Source organism: Rhododendron vialii, chromosome 8a, assembly GCF_030253575.1.
Source record: "Rhododendron vialii isolate Sample 1 chromosome 8a, ASM3025357v1".
NCBI lineage: Eukaryota > Viridiplantae > Streptophyta > Magnoliopsida > Ericales > Ericaceae > Rhododendron > Rhododendron vialii.
The window spans coordinates 14,475,551-14,493,845 of record NC_080564.1 but is presented as its reverse complement, the minus strand read 5'-3'; the positions used below and the strand labels follow the sequence as shown (position 1 = coordinate 14,493,845).

The following is an 18,295-nucleotide window of genomic DNA, read 5'->3' as shown; positions in this document are numbered from 1 at the left end:
AAAAATAGAGAAAGAAAGACAATGAGAAGATTAGGTATATACGCATCATGACACAGTCCATTATACAGAATATAAGAGGCATCACCACCTGTAGATAATATGCCGTCTGTGTAAATCATCCACACGCAACACAGGAAAACAAAGTAACTGGTCACAACACGCTCACACAACTAGACCTAGTCAGTCCATTATACAGAATATAAGTGGCATCACCACCTGGAGATAACATGCCAGCTGTGTAACTCATACACATACACAACACAAAGGAAAACAAAGTAGGTGGTCACAACACACTGACACAACTTGTCCCTCCCTTAAGCTTTGTCAAGGGTGTCATGTTCTGTGATATCCAAGTTCTTAGGTCATTTTAGACTACCGCCCCTCAAGTCAATTTTGGTCCACCCCTCCGCTTAGTGCTACCATCTACCGTAACCGTATCACTCCTCCTAACTACACTATTGTCCGATCACCAAATATCTCCCCGTGCTTATCAACTCATCAAAAATTCATAATTGGGCTATACTGTTCTTTACTCAAGGTAAAAAAAAGCTTTTCTCCACATGGTTCAAGAATAGAGTGCTTGAACTAGTGTATGGACCCGCAAATATCACCAACTGACTTACATTTTTCTTCTGTGAGAGTTGACTGACTTACATTATTGTTTGATGTTGTTTGCTGGCTCCAGGAAAACCAAAATACTATGATACAATACATCTGCAAGGTCAAAGAAATTTCCAGGTGCCAATATTAGCGGAAGTACTTCAATACATGACATGACCGTGGCAATCTTCGTGCTGAGTAGTGGAAAAAAATAGGGCACAATGACTAGAAGAGCTTTATGTTATTCACGTTCATTTTCCCTTGCAACTAGATATTCTAAATTTGACAAGAGCTACTAAAAGAATTGAAGGTAAAGAAAAATAAAGATATCAATCTTTCCTTCTTGCATATTTTAGCATGTTCAGTACATTCTCATACACAATAAATGTTATTGACGCTGCAGGTACATTTTTCAGCATATTTGGTGTGATGCCCCTGTAGAAACCCCGGAAACCCTCAAATCTGCAAGCCCAAAAAATGAAGGTAGTTAGATGGAGAGACAAATAAGATGAAGGCCTATGAGTTATGACAAATCTACTCATGCCGACAATGTAGTAAAATCTCAAATCCCAATAAGTTTTTCCCAAAGTATTACAGGATTGATGAAATATGTGATGCTGAGAACTGGCAATCTGTAGGACTCTAAAGCATTCACAACTTAAAAATCAGAATGTGAGTAACATTGTTAGGCAAAATGCATTTTAACAGGATTTGACTGGTCCTTGAGAACCAAATGCTTATAGGAGCATTTTATAAATTTGCCTAATTTGCAGATGTAATCTAATTACTGTCCTTATCCATAATTTTAAATGTGCTCAGTATGACATGACTCTCATCTTGTGATCTCCTCATGAGATCCTTATGGGAGGAGAAATTGGACGAACGTGGAACTGTTTCATTTGTGGGTCCCAATGTAAAATCATCCCATGCAAAAATAACTTAATCGGATAGGTCGAATCATCTGTCTTGGGAGAACTAGACAGTCAGCATTGAAATGGTTGGTCAGAATTCTGGCCATTAATTCTGCTCATGACAAATAATTTGTTGAGATGGCTTTCAATGTTCAATTAAACCTGATTTGTTGCACGAATGAAGTACGTAACGAGACCTAAAATAGGAGTGGCTTGGACCCTTAAAATGGGACCACGGTGGGCCTCATTTTCTTCACATAAGGATCACATGAGGAGTTGCATGAAGGTGTCCCATTGAAGCCCAATTGAAGCCAGTGGTTCAAGCCTCAAGGGTTAAATGAGGTGAACCAAGAAAGCCAACACTGAAAAAATATCAAAAGACTATTAAAATACCTTGGTCAAGTTACAAGAATTTGCAGATAATTCAACGAACACCTAAGAAGCATGAATATAGGCATGGACGCAAATATGGGCATGGGACACAATCACCCTAACAAGATGGGGACATGAAAATGGCCGGAGAAAGGACAAAAAAATACATGTATATTTGTAGAAGTATTATCTACATTTACCGTTATTCCATGAATACTGCATCCAGACAAAACAAAAGTTAAAATCACTTTGCAATTCTTACCTTTTTCTTTTACGTCTTACATTGATAGACTAGTTTTATGAAGATTAAAAAAAATTACTAGCAATTTTACCTTTTATTGTATGTATACTATAATTTAACCACCAAATAAGTTTTACAGTTACAAAATTGACCCTTACCATGTTCTTACCCACAGTGTAACTTGAAACACGCATGTCCCCGAAGTCACGATGTGTCCTCGGTGAGTCCCAGTGCGTCTGAGACACAAACGGCGACCAGTTCGGTGCTTAGTTGCAGGAAGCTCCTAAAGTGGTGCCACTCCTCCTTGGGAGCCTGGTTTTGCGCTCCCAACTAAGGTGCTTGACAGGAACCCACTCCCATCGAGATAGGAGCTCGCTCCTTGTGAAGATGGGAGCTTTTGTATGATTGTTGTATAGAAAAACAAGGATTTATCACTTGGCTCCTTAATTGATTTTTGATGAAGTCATATATCTAGCCCAAGTCATGATATCTTGAAAAGAAAACCATATATTGCAACACTAGCCCATTTCTTACACTTATGGAGGACTTGGCCCATATTTTTACTTCCTAAAATGATTGTACTTTCAAAGTGAATACTCTATGCTACATTATTTTCATAATATATGTACACGCTCCTCTCACTCTCCCAACCTTGGGAGCTTCTATATTCCCCCCCTCCCGCTCCCGCCCCTACTTCCGCTCCTGCTTCGTGCAACTATGGTTCGGTGTATAGGGGCTTCATGAAATAAGACTAATTCTAACCATTCCATGACCAAGAATGGAAAAATCAATACCCAAAATGCATCAGACAATACACGTGTTTTCCTTTCAGACAACTATAGAAAACCACTCCGGACAATGCATCAGAACATGTACTCGGGATATGCATTTCATCTGAAACTTACACAAAAATAATTTCAAGGATAATTTGTATTTCTTTGGTTCAAAGAGTTACTTTAAGGGAATATTTGCCAATTTTGTTCCAAACTGGAACCAGACGCCAAAGTTCTCTCTCCTCCCATCTGGCCCACATGTCCAATTGTCCATGTTGGTTTTCATTGTTAGCCTCATGTCAAAATTGAACATGGAAACTATAGATGGACAACATCTACATTCTAAGGAGGAGGTCATGGACCAGTGCAGTCTACTACACTTAGATTTAGCATATCGTCAAGCAATGTTCAAAATAACAACACCAAGACCGAAAACAACAATAATACTAACAGTAGTAATAATAATCATCCTTGAAGGCAACTAAACCAACTACGTTTCCAAGGGTTCAATGCAAAGCAAATGGGTTTCCAGATTTTCTAGGTGTTACCCCCAAGCTGTCCACTTTAGCAATTGCCACCCAGAAAGGTCCATTTATGGGTCCATACATCAAGACGGAGCAGGGCCAGGCCCCATAATGCTGACCCTTCCCATTAAAATTGTTACCATACAACATACTGGGCTATTAATGTGCCCATATATCCAGGAGCAGGGCCAGCTTCAACAATGCTAACCTGGCAGTTTCCTTCACAACATGCCAGCTGTCCATGTATATAGGAATTCCTCCTTTACTTGGTCGTTGCTGCAGTGAAGGAAGAATACACAAAATTTTAGCTACTAGGAAGAAAGTGGGCAAGACATAATGAAACAAGCCATGCACCATCAAACATCTCCAATGGGTGGTGTTGCAGGGGATTCAATTGTCTTTCTATGCCACCAGCAACATTAACAGTTTCGTGTGTATCAACTTGAGAAAATTTTCATGATAAAAAAAAATTTGAGAAATTTTTGAAATAAGATGACAAGTAACAACCACACACATAAGCTCTGTAGGGTTGATTTATGGATAGATTTCTACCTGTAAGCGAGACCGAATAACCTGAAAAAGAAAAAATCAAGTCACCCAATTACATAAAATACAATGAACTAACATATTATGAATACACAGACAAGATGCCCACCTGGAATGGATAAGTAAGAAGAATAGCAGCTAGTTTAGAAGATGCCCCCAGTGTAGCATAGTCAATAGTGTTCTGTGAAATGCAATAGAAGGTATGGTCGTCAGAATATAGAGACACAGAGTGCCCCTGTAAGTAACATTAAGCAATTTACCAGAAGTGGGTCCTACTCCTAAAATCAATTGGCTTGAATTTGCATGACCAAAAAAATACGAATAGAAAGGCAACCATCTGAACAAGCAATCCAAAAAATTGTACTCTGCAAGGTTTGATAGCTAATATGTGGCAAGAGCCTTTTCCTTTAACTCGTTCCTACAACCACTTCTCCCAGGATCCTGTTCTTATACCCTCCTATTTCTGGTACCATGTCTACCTGACGTCTTCGTCCACCCAAATGCAAAATAATCAACAAGCAAGCAATAATCCCAACATCTACCTCAGATCCCACGCATTGAGGCATCACTGATTCACAAACTGACCTATTCATGATCAATTCAAGACATGCGTCCCATTAAAGCTACGCTTGACAAAAAGAGCTAGAATCTCCATTAATAGCTACTCTGTCGCCATCCTGCTCAGAGAACAATGAGTGTAAGCTTTCAAAAGCATGTATAGAAATGCCTCTAACTCCCACCTCACCCGGATTCACAAGAAAGCGGCTATTGTGTTAAAGCTTGTCCCACATTGGTTTATTATATCCTCCAAAAATAGTATATGAGCCCGGGCGGCCTCTCCACTCATTGCCAATTGATTTTGAGTAGGATGATCAGAGCTAGGCTTTCAGAGACTTTTGGACAAGACTCTCTTGACTGTTTGTTCCGTAGTTTGTGCCTTAAGTACACTTTGTTTCGTTGTTTGTTGTGGTCCTCATGGATCCATTGTTTACCTGTCCCCATGCAGGTTAGGGGTCGCAGGGAAGGGTTAGAGCTTGTCTCACATTGGTTAATTATATCATCCAAAACTAGTAGTCTAGTATATGAGCCTGAGCAGCCTCTCTACTCATTGCCAATTGGTTTTGAGTTGGATACTGTTAGATGATGGATCTATTTGTATCTAGTGTAATTATATGTCTTATCATGTAATTAGTTTAAGTATCTAGGACCGTAGTGCAATTATTATACAGCTTGTATATATATTTTTTACGTTGAATGAAATTAACTCTAATGGGTTTTCTCCCTATTATGATTACCCTAAAACTGAACATGGTATCAAAGCGATAGAACCTGGCGACCTACGACGTTCTTCTCGTCGCTGCGTGAACAGTACTTTCGGGTGAACAGTGCGTGAATAGTGATCGTGAACAGTTATCGCGTGAACAGTGATCGTGAACAGTGATCGCGTGAACAGTGCTTTGTGAACAGTTCTTCGATCAGTCGGGGTTTGCCGTCACCGTCGATCAAATCTGTTCTCGCCGATCAAATCTATTTTTTTTCTTTTTCAACACTGTTTCAGTCAGATCCGAAGGTATTCAGTTGATTTTTTTTGAGGTTCTAGGGTTTTTGGAACCTTTATTTATTATTTTTGGAGTTCTAAAGTTGCTGGGAACATTGTTTATTGTTTATTTGGCATTATTGTTCTGCTTTCAAGATGTCAGAAGAGAAAAAACAGGCTTCCGCTAGTGGCAAGGATGAGTTGAGTCGTGTAGGGACTCTGGATAACTCTCCACTAGATATTTGTCCCATCAAACTGTATGGCACAAATTATTTACTTTGGTCTCGTACTTTTACATTAGCCGTTGAAGCTAAAGGGATGTCTGAGTTCATTGAAGGCCCTGTTACTGAGCCTACTACTGATGTTGAACTCAAGACGTTTAAGTCTCGTCGATCTTTAGCCATGACTTGGTTGTTTAATTCTATGAAGGCTGATATTCGTAATCCTTTCTTGCTTCTTAACACTCCATATCAGATTTGGACTATTGCCACACAGACTTATAGCAGTCACCTAGAGCCTGGTTTGGCAGGTTTTCTCTCAGAGGGAGATGCAAGCTCTCAGGCGTCTTATGGCTCAGGCTGATTCTTCCTCTACTATAGCTCCTACTTCCACAGCAGCTCCTACTGCATCCTATTTTGCTCATTCAGGTATTCCAGCTAGTGCATTTACTGCCTCCTCTGGTATTCCTTGGATTATCGATTCTGGTGCTTCAGATCATATGACAGGTTGTTCCTCTGTTTTTGATTCTTATTCCACTTGTTCTGGTAAGGATAAGGTTCGAATTGCCGATGGATCGTTCTCTGCTATTTCAGGGAAAGGTTCCGTTCGCTATTCTCTCTCTATCTCTCTCTCTTCAGTCCTCCATATTCCAAACTTTGCCACTAACCTTCTTTCAGTTAATAGTTTTACACATTCTGCAAACTGTTCTGTGACATTTTTTCCTACTCACTGTATCTTTCAGGAACTGGAAACGGGGAAGGTGATTGGCAGTGGTAAAGCACATGGTGGTATCTATTATCTGGAGCATGCACCTCATCCATCTCAGCCATCTTTATCATGTGGACAAGCTCTACGGGCAGATATGAGTTCCACTCTTTCTTTGTTACATCGGTGGCACCGTAGATTGGGTCATCCCTCTTTTGGGATATTAGAAAAACTTTTTCCTACTTTAGTTAAACATTGTCCTAGGGATCAGTTTTTTTGTGAAGCTTGTGAGTTTGGAAAACATAAACGCTCTTTTTATGCACCTATTAATAAACGAAGTGATTCTCCATTTATGGTTATCCATTCTGATGTTTGGGGTCCTTCTCCTGTTACTTCTTTAAAGGGCTATCGATGGTTTGTTACTTTTATTGATTGTTATTCTCGTCCCACATGGGTGTACTTACTCCAGTCAAAAAATGAAGTATTTTCCTGCTTCAAATCTTTTCATAAGATGGTGTGCACTCAATTTGATACACATATTAAAATTCTTCGGAGTGATAATGGAACTGAGTATATTGATAAGATTTTTCGGACATATCTAAATGATAATGGTATTATTTTTCAGACGACTTGCGTTGACACTCCACAACAAAATGGAGTCGCTGAGCGTAAAAATCGTCATCTTGCTGAGGTCGCTCGATCTCTTTTGTTCACTATGAATGTTCCCAAATATTTATGGGGAGAAGCTATTTTAACTGCTACATATCTTATCAACCGTATGCCATCAAGTGTCCTTAATTTTAAAACACCTATTGAGTGCCTGCCAAGCAGTTGTCGAGTTACGACTCTTCCACCTAGGGTGTTTGGTTTTGTGTGTTTTGTTCATGCCCCAAAACCTTCTGGGGGCAAGCTAGGACATAAAGCCCATAAGTGTATTTTTGTTGGGTACTCTCCTACCCAAAAAGGCTATAAGTGTTACGATCCTTATTCAAGGAAGATGTTTGTCTCTATGGATGTTACCTTTTGGGAAACAGAGGTTTTTTATTCTCCCTCTAAACCATCTCTTCAGGGGGAGCATCAACAGGAGGAAGAGATGTTTACCTTTTATAATCATAGTGAGGGGGAGAAATTTTTCTATGATCATAGTGAAGGGGAGAAGGAAAACACTAGAGAGGAACCAGTATTTGTTGAAAGGGAAACACATGATATTGGTGGTGACATTGAGGAACAACTACCTGCACGACAACGACTGCAGGGAGCTGGCTTACAGAGGTATGCTAGACGGAAAAATGGAAAGTCTTCATGTACGTTACCACTTTGTCAATCACAATCACCCAATCCAGTTCCAAATTCCTCAGCTGACTCTTCTGGTAATGATTCTTCTCTTATTGAACCTCCTCCTATGGATCCTGACAATCTTCCTATTGCTATTTGAAAAGGTGTTAGATCTTGTACTCAACATCCTATTTCACAGTTTGTTTCTTATGACCGTTTGTCTCCTTCGTACCATGCATTTGTCTCTTCTCTTTCTTCTATATCTATTCCACAGAATTGGCAGGATGCATTCAAGATACCTAAGTGGAAAGGAGCTATGGTAGAAGAGATGACGGCTTTGAAAAAGAATGGCACCTGGGATCTAGTGTCACTTCCAGGAGGGAAGAAACCAGTGGGCTGCAAGTGGGTGTTCACTATTAAGCAAAAGGCTGATGGTACAGTTGTCTCTCAAGGCAAGGCTTGTTGCCAGAGGTTTTACTCAAACTTATGGTATTGACTATGAGGAGACGTTTGCTCCGGTAGCGAAGATGAATTCTGTGCGAGCTCTTCTCTCGTGTGCTGCCCACTTGAATTGGCCTCTTCAACAGTTGGATGTGAAAAATGCATTTCTCCATGGTGATTTAGAAGAGGAAGTTTATATGGATATTCCACCAGGTTTCTCTTCTCTTGCAAGTGAAGGAAAGGTGTGTAGATTAAAGAAGGCACTTTATGGGCTGAAGCAGTCACCTAGAGCCTGGTTTGGCAGGTTTTCTAAGGCTATGCTGAGTTTTGGTTACAAGCAGAGCCATGCAGATCATACGATGTTTATCCGGCGAAGTAATGGTAAGATTGCTGTCCTTATTGTTTATGTTGATGACATAATAATGACAGGCAACGATGTGAGTGAGATTCATAACCTTAAGTCTCGTCTAGCTCAAGAGTTCGAGATTAAGGACTTGGGATCATTGAGATACTTCCTTGGAATGGAAGTAGCGAGGTCTGATAGAGGTATCTTTATTTCCCAACGCAAGTATATACTTGATTTTTTGGAAGAGACAGGCATGTTGGGCTGTAGACCTGCAGATTCTCCTATTGAGGCGAATCATCATCTTAGTGGAGATGTGGGGGAGCGTACTGATAAAGAGAGGTATCAGCGACTTGTGGGTCGACTAATATACTTGGCCCACACTCGACCAGATATTACTTATGCAGTAGGTGTTGTTAGTCAGTTTATGCATGATCCTCGTACTTCACATCTAGATGCAGTTTATCGTATTTTGAGGTATCTAAAATCAGCTCCAGGAAAAGAAATTTTGTTCTCTAATCATGGCCATTTGCGATTGGAGGCATTCACTGATGTTGACTGGGCTGGTTCTGTGGATGATAGGCGCTCTACTTCTGGCTATTGCACTTTCCTTGGGGGTAATCTGATTACCTGGCGAAGTAAGAAGCAATCGGTAGTCGCTAGGTCTAGAGCAGAAGCTGAATATAGAGCTATGGCTAATGGTGTTTGTGAGCTCTTGTGGCTCCAAACTTTGTTACTTGATTTGGGGTTTGCTGATAGTGTTCCGATGAAACTTTACTGCGACAATAAAGCTGTCATTAACATTGCTCATAATCCCGTTCAGCATGACAGAACGAAGCACATAGAGATTGATCGACACTTCATCAAGGAAAAATTGAACGAGGGTTTGATATGTATGCCGTTTGTGAGATCTGAAGATCAGTTAGCTGATATATTCACAAAAGGGCTGGGTAGCAAGAGTTTTCATCCTATTGTGTTCAAGTTGGGCTTGATTGATATCTTCGCACCAACTTGAGGGGGAGTGTTAGATGATGGATCTATTTGTATCTAGTGTAATTATATGTCTTATCATGTAATTAGTTTAAGTATCTAGGACCGTAGTGCAATTATTATACAGCTTGTATATATATTTTTTACGTTGAATGAAATTAACTCTAATGGGTTTTCTCCCTATTATGATTACCCTAAAACTGAACAGATACTTTAACAAAAGGTTACTTCATTTCTTCACATAGGCAAAGGCTCACATAAAGATCACAGATAATATTGTTTTTCGTGCACCACAAGTGTATTTCGCAGGACTGGGTTAAACTCAAGTGATTCTAAATGTTGTTAACTAGGGTGCTTAGCTGCCTCTATGTTGTTCAATGTTGAAGTTGCAAGTCATTTAATCATGGGTAATCTTCAGGTCCCTCTCTCCTCTTTCTTCCGTTTCTTTTACATCTAGACTCCGCTTGGTTGGATGTAAAATGTTTTACAATCTTTTTCCGGTGTTTGGTTGAGGCCCAATTTTATTTTCACAAACAAATAACTCATCTACTTGGCCTATTGTAGCATTTGGTATTTGGAGAAAGCCTAGGGAATTTCCACCCTGGCTTGGGGTATGAAGGAGTCCACGTGGTCGAGAGAGAGTTTGCAAAGTGTTTGTGAATGTGTAAACGTGGCCACCATAGACTCAGGTAGAATTCGTCATTGGGCACAAGCACAACTAGGCCAATGGAGGTGGTCGTGGAAAACAACTTACGGCGTTTTCGACGGTAAATCATTTTACAGCAAAAGGAGTAAAAGATTTTCCTAAAAAGTTCTTTTTCCGGGCTTTTCAATAACCAAACATCAGAAAACATGGAAAATGTTTTTGGCAAAAATATATTACGTCCAAACAAACAGAGCCCTAGATTCCGTCAATAGCACATCTGTCTCCAATGCCTGAATATTTAATTCCAAATTCTTACACTTCTCCCTCCATTACAGTAGATAACCTTCATTGTTTTCTTGCTGTCCAGCAATTCTTCGAGCTTTCTTCTTTAATCCATAACCAAATTACCGATGATGAATATAGGCTATCCATGGAGACCCCCTCATCTGTTGACTTGTTGCACGCGCACCCCCTCAACTATTTGAAATTCTATTACCGGAATGAACACATTGACGACTCTACCCTCTTTGTGTTTCTGTTCTCTTTCTCCTCCCTCGCTCTCTCTCTCATATACCCGACCCCCCAAACCACACTCCCAATCCCACTTCTACCACCACTCTCAAATCCTCCTCCGCAACACCCACACCCACCCCTACTCTCTACAAAACATAGCTCTCCCCTTACTCCTCTACGCCCACTTCTACCTCATCGCCTCCCTATTCGCCTCCATCACAATCACTTACAACACTTACCGCACCTTCTATGGTAGACCCGTCAAACTCGTTGCCACCGTCAAATTCCTCGTTTCCTTGGTTCCATCCGTTACCTGACTTGATTCTATCCAATACCTGGATCGGATGAAAACGAGGAAGATGATGATGAGGAAGAGAATGAAATCAGAGTTGAAGAGATTCAACGGGTGCCAGAGAGAGAGAGAGAGAGAGGGGATGGGGACAAGGACAGAGGGTAGAGGGTAGAGGGTATGTCTGTATGTAATGAACAAGGGTATTTCATCCAAATCATAACATTCTCCAAAGATATCCAACATCACTTGACGGTCCTCTAACAGAAGGGTTATAATTGGTTAACGTTCATAGATTAGGAGGTCCATTTGTCCCCTTTTGAAGTTGAGTGGGTGTACGTGAGAAGAGGTAATAGATGAGGGAGTCTCCGTGGAATTTAGCCATAAATAAAACCCAACATTGTCTTCTATGTCACTAATACAAGAAATAAAGCTACTGAAATCAAAACCAGTCAGTGGAAAAATCAGCTTTCCCAGCCTCTACAGGTCAAAAAGTTCCTCTAAAGCATCAACAGATTCCTAAGCCACATTATACATTAACGAATATGTAAAAGACTGTTGCAATGTGCACAACTAAACTCGGAATTCTTGTAGAAAAGAAACTATACTAAGAATTGGTGTCAAAATTAATCGAGTAGTAGAAATATAGAGTTACCAACAGTTCAACAGCACTAGAGTCGTCTTCACTATCTGCAGATCTAAACTCAACAACAACTTTCCGTAGCTCCTCATATGCTGTAAACTGAATGGCACCATGAGTTACCTGCTGAAGCAGCACAAAAACTGAAAAGTAACGTAGAACACAAGAAGGCTTCCTCAGTGCCTTCCAGAAGACAGGTTGTTTCACAGAACTTCTACTCTCAATGTTCACCATTACAGAATCTTGAACTACCTCTTTCGGTTGGTGGAGTGGTAGGTGTCAATTACTAAGCAGAAGTGCTTTGTACACAGGTCCGGACCACAGATGTGTCCGCAACCGTCTGATGCTTGGGGGTCCCAACCTGTATCGTGCGGGGCCCACACACATCAGATTTGGACACATCTGCATCCGTCAACACTGGCCATTACTAAGATGAGACAGGTTAAATTTCGAAAAAGTACCTTCAACATCAGATGAGAAGTGAGAATGCACTAGAGATAACTTGGATGACTAAAGTGTCGAGACACAAAATCAGATATATCTAATGACTGAAGTTTACATGATATAACTATCCTGAAGCATTTTAGGTTAACTAAGCAAATTGTTCTGTTTAAGCATTTTAGAGCTGAAGGATTGGTAATACAAAGCTAGACAAGTAGCTAACTTATTCCTTCAAGAATATTGAGCCAAAACCATCTAGGGATAGGGGAACTTTTATAAAAAACTCTACTTTCACTAAACAGCACAAAGAAACCATTACAAAACCGCATAGTTGTAAGACAAGGATAATCAATGAATCATCTACACTAACATAAGAACACATTAAACTAAAAATGGCAAAAGAAGGGAAAAGAGATATCCAGAAGAAAAATACTTTACCAGAAATAGACCAGGCACAAGCCCTTTATACAATGCACTCCACCCTTCTTCTTTCAGTATAGTTCTAACAGCATCTGAAATAAATTGATGCCTAAGAAATTGCACATTTAAATCAACAAAAACAAAAAGGTACGCATATCCATATTCATCTGATCATACATGTACCCAGTACATTTGTATATATATTATATGTAGATATGAAGCATGATAAACTTTTGACAAGGTTACATGATTTTTGTGTCATCGAGCAGAGTAATTTTGATAAGTAAACTGCATTGAACAAAGTTGAAATCTACATTTTGTGTGTTTTTTCACATTATGGTCCAAATTGAAGATTTGAAGTTGAACTTACCAAGTCTAGTATGTTCCACAAACAAAAGTTTAAAGTATCAGGCACGCAAGTCGAAACAAATGGCTATACTAACATTAAAAAAGTAAATAGGTTAAGCCATTCGATGCCGTTTCTAAGATTAAAAAAAAAAAGTGATCACGTTGAAGTTCTGAAACATCTAAGTCTGAAGTTCTTAATTCAAATTTTGGTCAAGCAAACAAATGCATGCTTCATGGACTCAGTGCAATCAATTGAATGGAACAAGATAAGGAGTACGAATATATGCTCCACATAACAAGGGAGACCATTAACTTCGGCACATAAAGCATTGTTAAGCTTAAATTGAACTTCAAAACTTGAAGCCAAAGTTAGATTCACAAGGAAACAGGTTATCTCAAAGACTGCATTGGTAGCAAATTAAGATAAGATATGAAGCAGACCATAGAGCCCTGAATATGGCCGATTCTGGTGAAGAGGAGTCTGAAGCTGCAATCTTGTTTTCACGAGCCAAAGGGGATTCGTGCAAAAACACACCTGGATTTTCACAATGTACCTCATGAAAAAACAAGGGACACAAGTTGCACCAATTATGCACATATACTGTATATACTTTGAGAGTTTATCACACGGCACGCATTTTGAATCAACTTAGAAATGAAGAACTGTGGCTACACAGACCCAAACAAGAATATGACCGAATAAACAGACCCAGAAAAAAGTATGACCGGATAACGAAGCACCTTGACAATAATAGTCAACCAGAGTGACCCTTGGAAATCACTAACATTTCCATGGCCCCAATGTCATTATTGTATATCAGCAACAGTCCAAGGCCAATATTAAACGTGCTAGATATGTTGTGATTTAGAATTTATAACCCTGGTTTTTTTATTGAATTATTTATTGATGTTATGGTGTTTCATAATTTCATTTCATTATTTGAGGTTATTGCATTTGATAAGGTTTTTATTGGTTTTTACTTAGTGGACCGTTATCTCTTTTAAAAGTACAAGTTACAAATAATTTGTAACTCTCAACTCTCAAGCATAGACCTTTGCATTCAGGAGCATATTATATATGCCATACTGCTTGTATCTATATGAGGCACACATTCGGTGAAGAATAGGAGGAACATAGCTAGATACCGCAGATTTCACTGAGAGTTGTAGCTATCAACTATAAACCTTCGGATTCAAGAACATACTACCTCTGTCCCAGAAATGTTTGTCTAGTCTGCAAAACAAGGACTAGAAAATAATGTATTTCTTTCAAGAAAAAATCAAAACTTTTTTCATAAATTAAAAGAACCCATCGATATCTAGTGAATTGTTGAAAAAAATTAAATTTTTCTTGCAAAAACTGTACACTTTGTTTGGTTTACATTTTAGAAAGTTATTTTGGATGTAATAAGTGGTAATGAGTGGAGAGAGAGAGAGAGAGAGAGAGAGAGAGATTTATTGGAAACTGTGCTGAGAGTAAAACTCTCAAAAATGGGAACCAAGCGGAGTGATTATTTTTACGTCCTCGTTTTGTGGACCGAACAAACATTACGGGACAGAGGGAGTATTATTTATGGCATACTCCTTTGTAAAAACATAAGGTATACCTTCGGCGAAAAACAAGAGAAACATACTAGATACCACAAATTAAGTGTTTGAGTGCTTCACTCGTACTTTGTGAATTTGGTTCTTAAATTTTGACTACTTTGAGCAAATGGGCGATTCTTGGTTTGCGGAGAAAACTCCAACTGCACACAGAACTTCCCGGAGGATCATGGAATCATAATTCAACCAGTCCAAGAGGGGACATTTCGATCCAGAAGTCTTATCTTAAATTTCTATTTTTCTGTTTAAATCGTAATCTGAATGTATATCGTGTCCTACTAGTGGAGTTTACAACAAATCTAACGCTTATATCCAACAAAAAGTAGCACTTTCCCAACCTTAATTATCATCAATTGTAGTTTTGACTTAGTTGCATAATTTATTTTACAGAATATGAATCCTTTCGTATTCGAATATACAACAAAAGCAGTACGACCCAAGCCGATGAGTAACTCTAATGAAGCTCTTGCAGAAACAGAGAAACGAAGAACTTCACCTTGTTTGGTTCTCATCTTATGAAAGTTCTCTCCAAAATTTTTGACTGTTTCGTCATCAGAGCTTTTTCGTCTTTAGCACTTTTAATCAATTTTTTGACAAATTTTTACTTTTTGGATGCGTACCTCTATTCAAAAAGTTAAAAAAAAAAAACGCAAACCTATAGAACTTTTTTTATCTCAAAACTGATAACCAAACAAAGTCTTATGATTTTGTCTACTAAAACAGAACTCAGACACTTACCAAAGCTCCTGCTTCTGCAGCTGAAGCGAGATGGAGACCTGGTGTCAGCTCCGCACGGCCTTTTGAATACCTTTCTTTGGCTTTACTATAACTGAAAATATAACGAAAACCTTTATGTTGGTATGTTAGAGAAGAACCTCTTAAATATGCAACAATAAATAAACGAATCGAACTAAAAGCACCCGAACTACAGAAAAAAAATGTGAATTCAAGCGAGTTTTATTAATGTCCTGCATAAGACATTTACAGAGAATAATACAGAGATAACTACTGCAAGCAAAATCACATCATATCATGACATCATTCCCTATATGACACTACTCTGATGTGTATAATAAGCACATTAGAAGGGAACATCAAAAGCTATAAGCTGTGGAAGAATATATGTATTAATGACCTACAAATGAATTTCATTTTGGAGATGTTAAAATGGATTGTCACATAACATACATACGAAATTGTGTTTGAAACTAGGGAATCAATCATTCTGCACTCTGTACTCAATTTCAGTCCAATACATAAACCATCAATACATCTTATTAAAGTAAACGTGTCATAACCAACCTAAGCCTTTCATCAGAGAAAGTCATAATGACTAATATCGTAATACATGTTATATATATGTAAATGTAGTCCCGTGGGCCTAACAATTAGGGAAGCCTTCAGTCTGGCCACACACACCCAAACCCAATGAAGGTAGGATTTGATTGCTGGTCCTTGGTAACAACCTGGAGGCTTCTCCATCTAACACTTTAGCATACAACTATAAGATTTTCACACAAGATGCAGTAGAAACCAAGTACAAGAGTTAGCCCTGGAAACTTGCCCAAGTAAATAGGTAGATCACAACAGAGCATCATGTACCTAGAGAAACTAAGGCATAGACATGTACACACATGGGCACACACATGAACGAGTGAACTGTACCTCATATTGACTGTCCATAAGTCTGGTAAGAAATTCGGAATACCAAGGCTGTAGCCCTATCCTCACTTCTTATTCTTAGAGATCTTAATATAGAAATAAAATTCCAATACACAAATTGGCACTTACAAGAAGAAATACAAACCCCATGAAATAGTTGATCCAAGAACTGCAGGATAAAACCCCGCATAAAGCCCTCTGAGACCCTGAAGAAAAGAAAACACTAATAACATGTCACTATGCAGAATACTACCGTCATTGAAAAGGGCCAAGGAAAATAAGAAACAAGAAACTTATATGGAGGGAGAGCAGGATAATGGAATGAAAAATGCAGAAACTCCGAATATGAATATTAGAAGACAATACAAAAAGCGACCTCTACACGAGTTGTAGTCCAGCGTGTGAGGCATGTTTGTTGTACAATTATCATATTCACAAGATACGATTTGGACATTTTGGGTAACAAAATGTATATAATTAAGTTGAATACAGAATGCACATGTATTGTGTGTGCGCCCACCTCTAATTGCTTGAAAATGAGAATTTTTTTTTGTTGATCTTATGATAAAAGGGAGATGAGTAGATGACAAGTATCCGATAGAAAGAAGAGTCAGGTTTGACTTCTGCAGTACTCATGGTTGCGCGCACTATCTCTCAACGCACGCATAGTCTACAATACCTCTCGCTGCTACTTCGGCTATCAAAATTTAGCACAAAATCTCTGTGTCCACCTCATGATCTGCCCTTATATACTTGTGTTAATATGTACAAGTAAAGTTGCCCACACGCATATGCATATCTATATTTGTACGCACATTATTACAGATGGGACAATCATTCTAAAACAATGAATTTCGTGTTTCCTTTTTCTATGCTGAATTTCCAGTTGTTATATTGGGGGTGAAGAAACCTAAATCTAGTGAAGCTTTCTCTTGCTATTAAGATTTTTTGATAGACTTCAGAGTTATCTCCTTTATATTCTGAAGACATCTGCTATTCTACGCAATATTTCTGGTAATCTCGTTAGAGAGACACAAATACTGTGGAAATTGCTGAAATTAAAAACGCAGAAACTCGGAAGTATGAACGGAAAAAAAACGAGGGAAACAAAAGCAAACCTCTGTACGAGCTATAGTCCAGAGCGCGTGAGGCGTGTTCTTGTACAATGGGAGGTTGGAGGTTCGGCCGTCGCTAACTGAGAATTAAACAAGAGGACGAAATCAAGTAAGGACTGATTCACCCAACGATTCAAGTCAAGTATTATGAAGAGAGAGAGAGAGAGAGAGAGAGAGAGAGAGAGAGAGAGACCTTGAAACCTAGTACGGACGACGTCGAGGGGATGCGAGAAAGCAACGGTAGCAAGTCCGGCGACGGAGCCGGCGACTGCATTCTGCCATTGCCAGTCCACCGTCTTTAACGCCGACATTGGCGATCTCCTCACACCGAGTCAGTGCGAAGGTTCTAATAATTCTTCTGAAGGGAGTTAAGAAATGAATTGCAAATTACTGCATGTAGCCTTTTCCAAAGAAAACCACAAATTTTATAAGAATTTGTTACATACAACCTAAAAAATATTCATGATCTTCCAAAATTACCCTTCCTTTCCCCGACAAATTATTTTGGCCGAAAATTTTGAAACCCTCCTTCCCCAATTCTTCTATCTTCCTCCTCATTTTGAAACCCAAAACCCCACCACCATTCCCTCTTCTCGTTCCTCTCTACCCGTTGTCTGTTTGAACACCAACACCACACCACACCACACCATCGCCTCGCCACAAAGCAGACCATCACCACCATTGTCGAACCACCACCACCTCCACTGTCGAATAACCACCGCCACCCAACAGCAGGTGGAAAGAACCGGGAATAACAACAACACCACCACGACGGTAGACCCACCATCACTGCCATCACCATCATCGTCTAACCCACCATCCTTAAAAATGTTGCAAAATTTCGGATACTAGAACTTGAATTGTTTGAAGGTTTTCGGATATTAAAATCTAAATGGTATTAAACCTCTGGGTATTTAATATAATTTTTGGTAGAATATGATATTGTTTACAATATTTGAATTCTAGAGTTTGAAATTTTGGCATAATTTCAAGCTGTAGAGTATGATATTGTTAACAATATTCAAACTCTAGAGCTTGAATTGTTTGAAGGTTTCAAGATATTAAAATCTGAATGGTATTAAACCTCTGGACATTTAATACAATTTTTGGTAGAATATGATATATTGTCTACAATATTC

The 18,295-nt window shown here is 39.1% G+C and overlaps 1 protein-coding gene across 6 annotated transcripts; it reads right to left on the bottom strand.

Moving 5' to 3' along the window:
- Positions 1 to 715: 715 nt before the first annotated feature.
- LOC131336154 (folate transporter 1, chloroplastic) lies at positions 716 to 17,557 on the bottom strand. Of its 6 annotated transcripts, none has more exons than XR_009202753.1 (12): positions 17,350 to 17,556; positions 17,160 to 17,236; positions 16,171 to 16,247; positions 15,118 to 15,208; positions 13,216 to 13,309; positions 12,445 to 12,518; positions 11,581 to 11,691; positions 4,077 to 4,202; positions 3,974 to 3,994; positions 3,630 to 3,697; positions 3,446 to 3,541; positions 897 to 1,062 (listed from the first exon to the last, which is right to left on the bottom strand). XR_009202753.1 is itself a non-coding variant. In XM_058371877.1 (12 exons), coding segments are annotated over exons 1-12 (936 nt in total). In that variant the 5' UTR covers positions 17,468 to 17,557; the 3' UTR covers positions 897 to 1,061. The 6 variants fall into 6 exon arrangements, 5 of the variants coding, with proteins under 5 accessions (XP_058227856.1, XP_058227859.1, XP_058227857.1 ...); XM_058371877.1 differs by lacking the exon at positions 3,446 to 3,541 and adding an exon at positions 2,283 to 2,360 and having other exon boundaries at positions 17,350 to 17,557; XM_058371873.1 differs by lacking the exon at positions 3,446 to 3,541 and having other exon boundaries at positions 716 to 1,062; positions 17,350 to 17,551.
- Between the last annotated feature and the right edge of the window lie 738 nt (positions 17,558 to 18,295).